This window comes from Phaenicophaeus curvirostris, chromosome 1 (genome assembly GCF_032191515.1).
Source record: "Phaenicophaeus curvirostris isolate KB17595 chromosome 1, BPBGC_Pcur_1.0, whole genome shotgun sequence".
Taxonomy (NCBI): Eukaryota; Metazoa; Chordata; class Aves; order Cuculiformes; family Cuculidae; genus Phaenicophaeus; species Phaenicophaeus curvirostris.
Window position 1 is genome coordinate 23,123,748 of NC_091392.1, and position 12,202 is coordinate 23,135,949.

Genomic DNA, 12,202 nt, shown 5'->3' on the forward strand with positions numbered 1-12,202 from the left:
CACATCTAAGAGCATTAATATAACAGTAGCAGGAGGTTCTGTGTTACCAGTTTGAGGCTTCTGCTGCTGAAAGCACCACACCTTACTATCCTATTCATAAGCTTCTTGCACTCTTTTAACAGTAAGTTGGTGAATTTGCCCATTCCTTTTTAGTGGGAACGCTGTTCCAAGAACCTGCTTGTTCTAGAAGTTAGGAAATTTCTTCTAATTTCTGATCCAAACACAGTCATGCACAGTTCCTGTCCTTTCTCTTCCTACTGATAACAGTGTCCTGTAGCTGAATATCTCTTTCTACTTTGCAGTATTTATAGACATGAGTTGAAATCCTTTTGAGCCTTTGTTTGGCTAGACTGATCCCACCACCTGTTCTCATATCTCCCACAGGAGAGCCTCTCCAGTTCCCCAGTTATGCTCGCCATTTTCTGTGCCTCTCTGATTCAAAACAATTTTTCCTTACTGTTAGTTCCTGGAATTGCATAAGCTTTTCCAGATGCTCTATCACTTGGGCTTGCACCTGGGAATAGTTCCTGGAGCTATGTCTCCCCTTACATCCAGGCATGGCATGTACCCCTTTCATAGCTACCTCATGGTACTGACGTGTCTCTCTCTAAACAACCTACAGACAACTCCTCTCTATTTTGGCTATGCAGCCCCTCTGCCTTAGTCATTACTCTCATATGATGAACTTAAAATAATAGAATCACAGAATCACTAGGTTGGAAGAGACCCACTGGATCATTGAGTCCAACCATTCCTGTCAAACACTAAACCATGCCCCTCAGCACCTCATCCACCTGTCCCTTAAACACCTCCAGGGAAGGTGACTCAACCACCTCCCTGGGCAGCCTGTTCCAGTGCCTAATGACCCTTTCCGTGAAATTTTTTTCCTAATGTTCAGCCTAAACCTCCCCTGGCAGAGCTTGAGGCCATTCCCTCTTGTCCTGTCCCCTGCCACTTGGGAGAAGAGGCCAGCACCCTCCTCTCTACAACCTCCTTTCAGGTAGTTGTAGACAGTGATAAGGTCTCCTCTCAGCCTCCTCTTCTCCAGGCTGAACAACCCCAGATCTCTCAGCCGCTCCTCATAAGGTCTGTTCTCCAGCCCCTTCACCAGCTTTGTTGCTCTTCTCTGGACTTGCTCCAGAGCCTCCACATTCTTCTTGTGGTGAGGGGCCCAGAACTGAACACAGGATTCAAGGTGCGACCTCACCAGTGCCGAGTACAGGGGGAGAATAACCTCCCTGGACCTGCTGGTCACTCCGTTTCTGATACAAGCCAAGATGCCATTGCTGCACCAGCTCCTCTGGCTTCCTGGCTATATGCAGCACAGACTTGGCCTCCAGAAATGGAGTTGGCTTTGCCTGGAAGGAGCCTCATTGGTTACCGCTCTTGTTTGGCAGGAAGGAAGCAACTCTACAGAGCTGGGGGAGATGGACAGAGCAGGCTGTTGAACCAGCACCTCTACCCCAAAAACAAGTTCCCCAGTTGTAGAGCAACATGGGTCACCATCCAGAACTACCAACAGGGGCCTGGGCAGGAGACAAGAAACTTTCAGAAGACATGGAAACAGTATCTCCTGGCACAGCCTCTGACTGCTGTGCAAGGCTGCAGCCCTTGCAGGGTGCAGCTGGGTGGCAGATCAGGACTGCAGCAGGACACAGGAGGACCCCGTGTCCGCAGTGCGATGCTTGTGTGTCTGTGTAGGACCCAGCCCTCCCCACCCACCTCCTGGCCCGAATTTGGGGGAACGCTCATGGGAGAGTACTGGCTCAGTGTGAGAAAGGAGGCACGTTCTGCTTTTTTGTTTCCTTAGGAAGCCACAGTATTTCTGCTTTTCAACCAGCTGCTCATTTTTTGCAACTTCAAGGAGATAAATAATGTTCTAAGGTTGCTCCTAAAGACTTTATCACCCATTCACCACACCTGTCCTTTTACCTCTGTGTAGCGACAGCAAGCACTTGGTTATCCTTTGCAGCTCTTTTTTTGCTGAACAATTCATTTTGACAGATTTTGGTGTGTTTTTTCCTTTGACTGGTCTTTGACAGAAAGTGGATGACCACCTACTGCAGGGACACCTGTGAGTTCAAATGGGGAGCACACCTGCATCCCAGGGCTCCCTTGGCCAGACCCGCATCCCCCACTGACAGGGGCATAGCACAGGGTGTGCAGAAGCTGACTCAGGGGGATATTTCCTTACAGGTTAAAAAAGAGGCAGTCAGACCACCAAAGGAGATGCTTTGCCTCCCTGTGATTCAAGGAATGGTATGGAAAGTGAACTGAGCTTATAGACAGGATCTTACAGGGAAATGCCCAGTTGTGAGGGTGTTTTTTTCCCAGGACAGCTTGAACCTAGCAAGAACACAGCCTAGAACTTCTTGGCTCCTGCTAAACCATCTTCCAGTCTAGGAAGGCATAAGAGTACCTCCCAGAATGGCTTCATAGGCTTGTCATACAGTTCTCCCTTGTCTTTTGTCAAGGAAATTAGATTGCTCCTTGGAAGCGCCCTGGAGGGAGCTTGGCTTAGCAGTAGGGCTATAGGGCTGATACCCACCCGAGGAGGGAAGAGGGCTGCCTTTCCCTTCAACAGGGCATCAACATTGTAACAAGGTGTTTTCAGGGGCTCTGCCTTGTGACTGCAGATGGGAGACAGGCTTTGAACTGTCTCCACATGAAACCACGGCAAAATTTTTGTAGGCAGAAGGTAATTACCCAGACCAGAGTTTGGTGAAAGCAAAGAACTGATGTTTCATAAGGGAATGTCCCACAGGATCTTAAACAATCACACACAGCTGCCACTTCCGTGACTTTACATTTTAGCTGGAATACTGATCTCCATTATCAGAGAACTGATGATGAACTGCAGTCAGCAACTCCAGCCAAGCCTTCTCAAGGACTGTGCCCATTGCCCTTCTGTTCTGCAAAAGAGTAACCCCAATGGCTCTTACTGCCCTAAAAGATTAATCTTACTTTCCTTCTTTTCTTTCTCTAGGTTTTATTCTACTTCTGCATTTTTGTCTTCTCTCATCTGTCACTTCTCAGTATTCATTTTCTTCTATATCATCTTCTTTCTCTGTATCAGTTTTCACCTCCCGTATAAATAGTTTCCTCACTCCTCACTTTCCTCTTTTCCTTAAGGGCTTAGGCTGGGTTTTTAAAACAACTTCTTGTCTTCCTCCAAATCCTGTCCACTGTGCTTCCCCTGAGTTTCCTCCCTGTCTTCCCCTTTGAAACTGCTTAGCTGCTTCTGGCACTCGATTAAACATTTTGCTCTTTCTCATATTCCTCAAAGCTGCTGAGGACAAGGCCTGGGGTTGCAGGTCTCCTGACTGTGGTCTGCATTCCAGCATCGCTTCCATCCTCAGAGGAGCCTAAGCTGCAGCTTCTGTTTGGTGACGGGAGACTGACTACAGGTTGATTTTTATATCATGGGAGCCTATGCAATTATGAAGGCAGTTAGAGACTAGTTGTATGTACCATATTTCCTGTGATACTGTGTCTAGAAATACTCATGAGTTGTTGAGATCCTGAGGCAAGAGGAAGAACGTTGGAAAGTGTTTCAGTTTGTTATAAATTCCTTTTTGTAGGCTCTAGTCTAAAAATACAAAAGCAAAAAGGTCTTCACCATTTTCTTGCCTTAACATTCCTGACAATTCACTAATGGATCCCCTCTCTGTTAGACTTCATTTCTCTCCAGTAATTTGTTCCCTTTTCTGGGGAAAACTGTCTCATTAATATTTTTAGATACAAGCTTACCCGTATTTTTCCAGTACTATTGCAATGTTGGGTGACCTGAAGTAATTACTTCTCTCTAGTGCGGTTTTGCATAAAAGAAATATTAATTCTGTAATTTATTTTTGAAATGAGCAAACTAATTACTAGCTACTAGTGCTTAAACATGTATCTCCCTTGCCTTTCAACTTGTTGGCCACTGTTCAGTTTTTATGTTCTCACTACCTTCACACTAGCTGAAGCACCCAGAATCTTAACTGATCTGAGAGAGGGACATGTCTAGCACTTACATGAAGAAGAGCTATTCATGCCATTGCCTGTGATGCGATACCTCCAGCTGCACATCTCCAAATGATATTGGCTCTGCTTCTACCGTATCATATTGACAGTTCACGCCCTGCTTGTTGTTCACTGATATCATGTGATGAATGCTAGACTGCTTTTCCAGTTTTTCTGACTGAATGGCTGCACTGGGGTTAGTTGTGCCGAGATACAGCTGTGTGCACTTGCACTGAATGGATCTCAATTGAATAATTCTGCTGCATCCTTAAAAAACCCACATTAATTTTTAAACTTTAAGTCAACCTGAACTGCAGCTCTATTCATCAAGCACTTCCCCTTCTGTTAGATCATGATTCAGGATCTGCTATGAAACACCAGGGACATGACACAGCCCAGAGCCTGAATTTAGTTGTATACAGCCTTATGAACCATTTTCTTCCCATGTCAATATGAAATTGCACTAGTATATGGGCTCAGGTATTACCCTCCAAGCAGGCTTGATCGCTGCAGCGGAGAAATACCTCAGATCCTTTCCCAGGAGACTTCCCTAATGCTCATGATCTTAGCACAAACATCTGGTAGGTTTTCATTCACAGAAACCAGGACTACGTTTCTGCTTGGAAGCTTCAAACCACATTTATTGTAAATTCATGGAAAAAAAAAAAAGAAGAAAAGAAAAAGAAACCACAGGCTGGTAAACTATTACATCTCAGAGTGAAGAACTTGTCCAGTGATGTGCAATCAGATATTAAAAAGAATATCTAAATAAGCAGCAATTTCTCAATAGAAATCTCATAAATAAAAAAGAAAATTATTTCCATATTTACAGATTACAAGAGAAATGTATCTTTAAAGCATTGTTTCGTATTTAGTGGGTTTATTTCTTCGAAATAAAAGAGAAACGGTTTGAATCTAAGAGTGTACTTTGGAAGCAGCTTGCTACACAGTCTATTTTACCACCAGTGAATGGACGCGGTGCCTCCCATTGGCCACTGCAGTGCTCTGTTTCTTCTGTCATCCAGGCTTTCACCGCAGGGCTTCTGGTACCTCCACCTACAAAAGGGGGGTGGGGTGGGGAGGGTGTTCATCACATTTGCTGTACAGTCTAGATGGCAAAATTCCTACCAGAGCTGCAGACACTCCCAAGAGCCCTGTGCTGTGCAGCATCTTCCATAATTCTGGAAGGTGCTGGAGCACCTGTAATACAGGGACAGGCTGAGAGAGCTGGGTTTGTTTAGCCTAGAGAGGAGATGGCTCTGGGGAGACCTTATAGCAGCCTTCCAGTACTGAAAGGGGGCCTACAGGAAAGCTGGAGAGAGGCTCTTTATTTGGGAATGCAGTAACAGGAGGAGGAGTAATGGTTTTAAGCTGAAAGAAGGGAGACTTAGATTAGATATTAGGAAGAAATTTTTTCTGTGAGAGTGGTGAGCCATAGGAGTAGGTTGCCCAGGGAAGCAGTGGGTGCCCCATCCCTGGATGTGTTCAAGACAAGGTTGGATGAGGATTTGAGCAACCTGATCTAGTGGAAGGTGTCCCTGCACATGCCAGAGGGATTGGAACTGGATGATCTTTAAGGTCCCTTCCAACCCAAACCATTCTATGACTCTATGATAACAAGCCTGAACTCGGGAACGTATCCCACTTTCTATCAAGAACACAGTTGAATAGAAATCAGTGTGCTAAGGGAAGCACAGACAGATAAATGCTTGTCTTCTTATGCTCACATTTCTATGAATGTTTTTCTTTATTAAATATATACATACTAAAATCAGTTGAGCCTGTGCTGTATCTGAGCCACAATCAGTACTGAAACAGAATCTCTTACTTACCCGCCTTAATTGTTTTATGCTGCTTGCCCGAATTGCTTCCATAAGGTTGTCATGGAGAGACCTTTGTGGGGTAGAGGGACGGGTGGAGGGTCGTGAACCTTCCTCTGATTTTCTGTCTGAGACTGATTTTAGAGAATCTTTAATTTCTTTTAATATGCTGTTCTCATGGTTTTTGCTTTTTTTCCCTTTTTTCTTTTTCTGTCCATTCTGTAAAGCTTTTTTTGACCTTTCTTGCTCTTTGATGACTTCAGCTATATTCCTGGTTGGTACCTTCTTCTCTGGAATAACTGGGGGAGGAGGAGGAGGTGGAGGTGGAGGTGGGGGTGGTGGAGGAGGTGGGGGTGCAGGAGCTGGAGGCTGACTTTTCACTGGTGGCGCTTTTTTAGGAAGCTTTGGAGAGGACCAAGGTGAGCTCTTAGGTGATGCATAGGGGGAGGACCATGGTGTCCCTTTCTGCAAGACTCTGGTCTTTGCATTGATGGCTCCATCACAACCAGACTCTTGTTGACGCTGCTCCTGCATACGCTTTTGCCTTTGTTTATCCATATTTCTTGTTAGGATACTTGTCATGCTCATTCTTGGGCCAGGAAGGTCAAAGTGGTATCCAAGCTTGACCAGAGTGGTGTTCTCTTTCAACAGTTTAACTATGTCCATTTCTACCTGGCTGCCCATGATGTGCCTTTGATTGTGGAACCGCAGTTCTGTTAGAACCTTGTTATTCTGCAAAGCTCTCATGATAGCCAGCACTCCCTTGCCTGTGATAAAATTTGACTCAATATTCAGACTAGTTATGTGCTGATTTACCTTTAACATACCAGCAATAGCTATTGCAACGTTGTCATCAGCATGTGTGTTAGCCAAGCTGAATGACTTAACTACTGTGTTGTCCCTCAAGGCTTGAGAAAATTGTATAAGCATCTGTGAAGTGATGTTTTCAATGTTGTTTAGATTGACCTCTGTGGTGTCAGGGTCATTGCTCCTAACTTTTTCCAAAGCATCCTCAATAACTGTTGGATTTCCACAAGGGTGGATGGCACTGCTTTTTGAGCTCAGATTATCGATGTCTTTTCCATCATGGCCATTGAGTAAGTTTTCACTATCCTTTGTGCCATTACATTTTTTATGTCTAATGTGGTCAGAACTTCTGCCGTCCTCAGGGCTTTCACCAGCAGCAGCATTTTGCTTTTCCTCTTCCTCATCATCACTGTCATCTTCATCTTCCTCATTATCTTCTTCTTCTTCATCATCATCCTCTTCGGTATATGCTTCCTCAGACACTTCACTATTGCTTTCTGTGAAACATTCTTCTTGAATGTCTTCTGAATTGCCATCTTCTTGCTCTGAATCCTGAAGAGGAAAGTAGATGTGTGTGTTAAACATTACTGCAGCAATGTAGCTACTGCTTTTTTGTGCAAAGCCAATTATCTGGCAACTATATAAGTTAATAGTGAAAACTAAAAATAGATCCCCAGAAAGAATTAGAATATAAAATGTTTCAGCACCTAACACCTTAGTATTATTTTTTTCATATTCCTTAGAAAACAAATGCTTAGCATAAGTTGGAACAGTCTTACTGATGCCAATGATTTCTGCCAAGAGAAAATTTGATACAAGATATTGCAACATGGGCATACTTCATGTTTTCTATGTGTTGGCATGTCCACAAAGTGATATTATTTGAATCCTTGTCAGCAGAAACACAAGATGGCAATTTCAGAACAGGTATGACCTATGAGCAACCAATTTCTTTATTTCATGAGGATTAGACATCTCGGTCAATGCTCAGACTCCCTTGCATATGCTGGTACGTCTAAAAAGCCTAAAGACTGCCATGATTTAGAATGCAAATGGTGTACACACATGTAAACATGCATACTGACATGCACAATAATACAGAATCACAGTCATGCCAAACAGGTTTTTGGTGCGCTATACACACTTAGAAGATATAGATTCATTCCTATAGGTAACAAGTAATCACATGTCAGTGTTGTATAGGCCATAGCTGAACCCACACACCATGACAAACCTTATACCTCTTGCCCAAAAATATCTCCTGTGGCATGTTTTGTCTCCTGTAAAAGCCATAGCATATGCCATTTTATTTACATTTGTAAATGTTTATAAAATATTGAATGAAATAGAATTGTTCTGTATACAGTACTTTAGCAACATGCATAGTAACAGGCTTTGTGAAATCATAGAGGGTATTTTATAAAGAGTACACTCTGTGGGGATGCAGCAATACTGTTTTGTGCTTCTGGAAAATAGAAGTGTTACCAACATGACAGCCTATTTTTAGAAAACCTGTGCAGTTTCAGGTTTGCTTAATTATCAGACCCTAAAAATGCAGGGAATGGTTAGCATAATAGTAATGACAGATTGCATCGTACTGTTTCACAATCTTAAGGAGATTTCTGTGATGGCACAGACAGAAAATAGGTGGTAATTGTAATGTCCACAGAACCATGACTCCAACAAAATAGGACATTGCTCTGTTCCAGCCTGTTCCTGAGCATTCAGTGCCTGGAGGTCTTGCAGGGTCTGGCTCCATTACCTTTCATATGGAGAACTTGCAGGATCCAGCCCTGCTGCTTCTCTTGCTGATGATGTGTGGGAAGGCCCTTACGCTGAGAGACACTGTGCTGCTACATGTAGAAACAGGGCTGTGTTTATGCCAGGTTTTTTATGTCACTATGATTTATATCTGTACCTTCTATACATATATGCAGACTTCTAAAAGCTGAACATGCCAGGTATCCAGGAACCACCTTCATGGTTATGCTTTTATCTATCCAGAAACATACAAAAACCTTCAACACAGCTGCAGATGAGCAGAAGGTAGTGCCTCTAAATGGGCTGCTAATAAGCTTGATGACATGAGATTAATGAAAAAAAAACCAAACACCTGATTTTTTTACGTGGCATTTCTGAATTCAAAGGGGAAATTTAGTTTCCTGTTATGTACATCATTTGGTGTCATAAAAATCTGCATGATAATTTTGAAATCAAGTCCTCTTCTCTTTGCAGATCCATAGAGGCATGCTGTGATTGTGGCAACATTTCAGTACAGGACTGCTGCATACAGCCTGCGGGGCTTCATCTCACTTTGTAGTCATAACTCGATGAAAAGTTAGGACTCAGATAGTCAATGCAGAGAGGTAAATGTCTCTAGAGGGCAAGTCATCCACCCTAAAAGGCTATCTGCAGGATGTTTGCTTGCTAGAGGCACTCTTACCACTAGCTATAGAAGGAGCACAAATAACCATCTTAGATAAGGTGCCTAACTTTCAGACAGTTGAAGGCAAGAAGAAAATTGCTTTCAAGAAACTCAGAAGCTTTCTTACTGCCTTCAGCAAAGACAGCCTTTGTGCTTTCTACATCAAAGCATCAACATTTTCCTATTTATGGATACATTTAGGAAGTTTATTCTCAGATAAAAAGCATTAGAGGCTTTTGCTAGCACTTTGAGTTTAGCCACTACCCATTGTTAATGCTGTATAGACATGGAAAAACAAAAATAATCCTGCCATTAAGTAAGACATCAAACTAGACCTGCTCAGGAGGTTTTTTGGAACTGTCCAAGTTTTGAGTTCAGGCTCAGCTGGAAATAAACAGTAATCTTGCCATTGACTCCCTAGGACTTGACAAACAGGGAGTGAAGTTAACGTCTGCAAGCTGATACTAATGGTCTGATGACAGCTAGTGGCTTGTGTGCTTACTTAAAAAGACACAGCCACACCATTCATGAGCAGGAGAAAACATATAACTGTAAAGAAATCCTGGATATTACTATGGCAGGCTAATTTAATCCAGGTGATTTTTCTTAAAGAGAGTTTTTATCTTGGTTGCAAATGAACTGAGATCCTGGATCAAGGCTGTGAGAAGTTCTGAGTCCAGTTTTGTCATCTTTGCTTTTGTTGTATTATTTTATACTTAAACATGAAAAAACTTGCCCTTATAAACAGAGTCAGAGCTTCATATGAAGTAGCGCTTAGAGTCAAAATGCTACTCATGTCAAGTCTTCACCTTGTTTTGAAATTACATGGAGCCAACTTGAAAACAGGAGTTACTTTTTGATAGAGCTCAGTCTCACAAATTGTTTTAGCAAAGGCCTGGGGAATGCCAACATGGACATTAACTTAGACTGAGAGTGTTAATCTCCTGACAGAAGTGAGCCCTTCAATGCTGCCCAGCTATACTGTTCATTTGCAGCATGGACCAGATTTTATTAGTAAAATTTTTATTCCAGAAGATGAATTGCCTAACAAGCACTATTGGTTGCTTTTCGGGCAATACAGATAAATGGTTTGGCTGATGACTCTACCCAAGCCCATTTTTTAAATAGCTTACAGCTACCACCTGACAGCAGTTGCCAGAAGGCTCCCAAGCTGTGCCAGGGATCCCCAGCAGGAACAAAGCAGCACAGGCTGCTGACTGCAATGCAGCTTCCTTCCCGTGAGTACAGATCCCAGTGGCCACTTACTTGACTTCTGACAGAACATGTATTCAAAATTATCTTCCTAATGTGCTTCTCAGCAGTCAATACTGATTTTTTTTTGAAGGAAAAGGCAATTTTTTAGCTTTTATGTAAAACCAAAAGTTATTCAAAAGTCTACATTGCTAACTGGCAACAATTCCTAACATGCCCTTTAAAATTTATTCTTATTTTAAGCACTAATGATAGTTTTTATGGGATTTTCTTCTGTTCTCAACTGAGCTTTTAAGGTACCTCCAGAGAGCATAAAAACTCTCTGAGCTAATATGCAGTGCCTTAGCAGGCATAAATATATGGCTGACGATGTTCTTAAAAATGCTACAGGAGATTGAAAGAAAATTAAAACAGTCAGGGAGGTCATGCTAGGTAAGAACTACCCCAAATATTTCCAGGATACAGTGAATGCCTCAGTATCTTACCTTGTCACATGCTCCCAATCTCTCTTTTTCTAAGAGTTTCTTGGTCTCCCTCTCCCAATAGGCCATCAGTGCTTCCCTGCTGAAAGTCCCAGTCGGTGTTTTCTCTGTCAGGCTCTTCTGCCGTTGTCCCACTGGAAGGTTACGGTCAGGCTCTATGTCCTCCAGCTCCCGCTCAAGCTCTTTCAGCTCCTCTTCAGTGAGAGAAGCGAGGAGCTCATCCTCATCAATATCTTCATATTTACTGAGCTCTCTTCTGTAGCCAAAGGTAGACATGGTCCCGCTCGGTCAGGCTGATACAAGCCTGAAGTGACCAGGCATTCAAGAAGGCTGAAGCAAGCCAGCAAGCTGTGTCTCGTTTGGACAGCAACTGTTTCCCTGCAGAGCAGTGACACCCTTTTAAGAGTAATCATCAGGGGCTTACGACAATGCATGAAGGGATGAAAGCATGCTCTGTTTTAGGCATCAGACGTCAGCTAGACATCTGAACAGTAAGAATGTCCCAACACTAGTGTTTGCAGGTCCCTTAAAGAGGGGGATTATTGACACACTGGCCATGGCCATATTTAGAGCAGGCAGTAGCGGGAGAATACCAGCCTGCAGGCGGGGGGGTGGGGGGGCAGCAGCAAAGAAAACTCCAGGCACATTCACACTGACTTTGTGTCCAAACTGCAGTAGAGAAAGAACAATGAAAATCCACTTAATCCTGAGCTGCCATGGGGGCTGGAAATAAAACACCCTCGCCGTTGTTCCGTGGACTTCCTCTAGTTTTCACGGTTTTCTAGCGGAAGCACACTGTTATCCCACCAACGTGTTTGCAGGACGTTGGGATCAGTGGGAAGACAGCCCGAGGGGAGGAGGACAGCATGTTGGTTCCTGTGAGAAGCACCACTCCTGCAATGTCACATCTTACCTGTAACAAATCACACAACTGAATTATCTTTTTTTTGGTTTTTTATTTTTTTCCTGAGGATGATCAGAAGGAAAATCAACTTGACATGTCCATTCAAAGCTCCTGTGAGATTTTTTTTTTTTATGTGGAAGATTGTGCTCTGCTGGGGAGCGAGCAGACGCCGCTAGAGCTTCAGGGGGAACCAGCCCTAGGTGGGCAGCGGGTCTCTGTCTTCATCTCTTCTGACAGACCCTACCAAATGAAGGCCTCTAGTGGCTGTTTTAGTTAACAGCTGTTGTTTGATGTAGCTGACCGGTGTGCATCTGTACAGCGCCCTTCAATGCCTAATTTTAAAAATATATCTACATTATCATGTCTACAAATAAATGATACATTTTTCTCATATTATTTTTATAGACGGGTGTCTTCCAATGTGAGAAGCAACAGAATGAAAGGTTAAATGTCACACTGAGTTTTTTGTTTGTTTGTTTTCTCTTAGGAGAGAGCAATGGTGAACTAATGATGTTTTCTGAAATACTCATGCCAGCAATATTTGCAA

At 43.1% G+C, this 12,202-nt stretch overlaps 1 protein-coding gene across 1 annotated transcript; it reads right to left on the reverse strand.

Moving 5' to 3' along the window:
* Positions 1 to 4,618: 4,618 nt before the first annotated feature.
* LMOD2 (leiomodin 2) lies at positions 4,619 to 11,248 on the reverse strand. The gene is made up of 3 exons (XM_069850476.1): positions 10,755 to 11,248; positions 5,838 to 7,184; positions 4,619 to 5,061 (listed from the first exon to the last, which is right to left on the reverse strand). The coding sequence occupies exons 1-3, from the start codon at positions 11,025 to 11,027 to the stop codon at positions 5,035 to 5,037; spliced, it is 1,647 nt and encodes a 548-aa protein (XP_069706577.1). The 5' UTR covers positions 11,028 to 11,248; the 3' UTR covers positions 4,619 to 5,034.
* Positions 11,249 to 12,202: the final 954 nt, after the last annotated feature.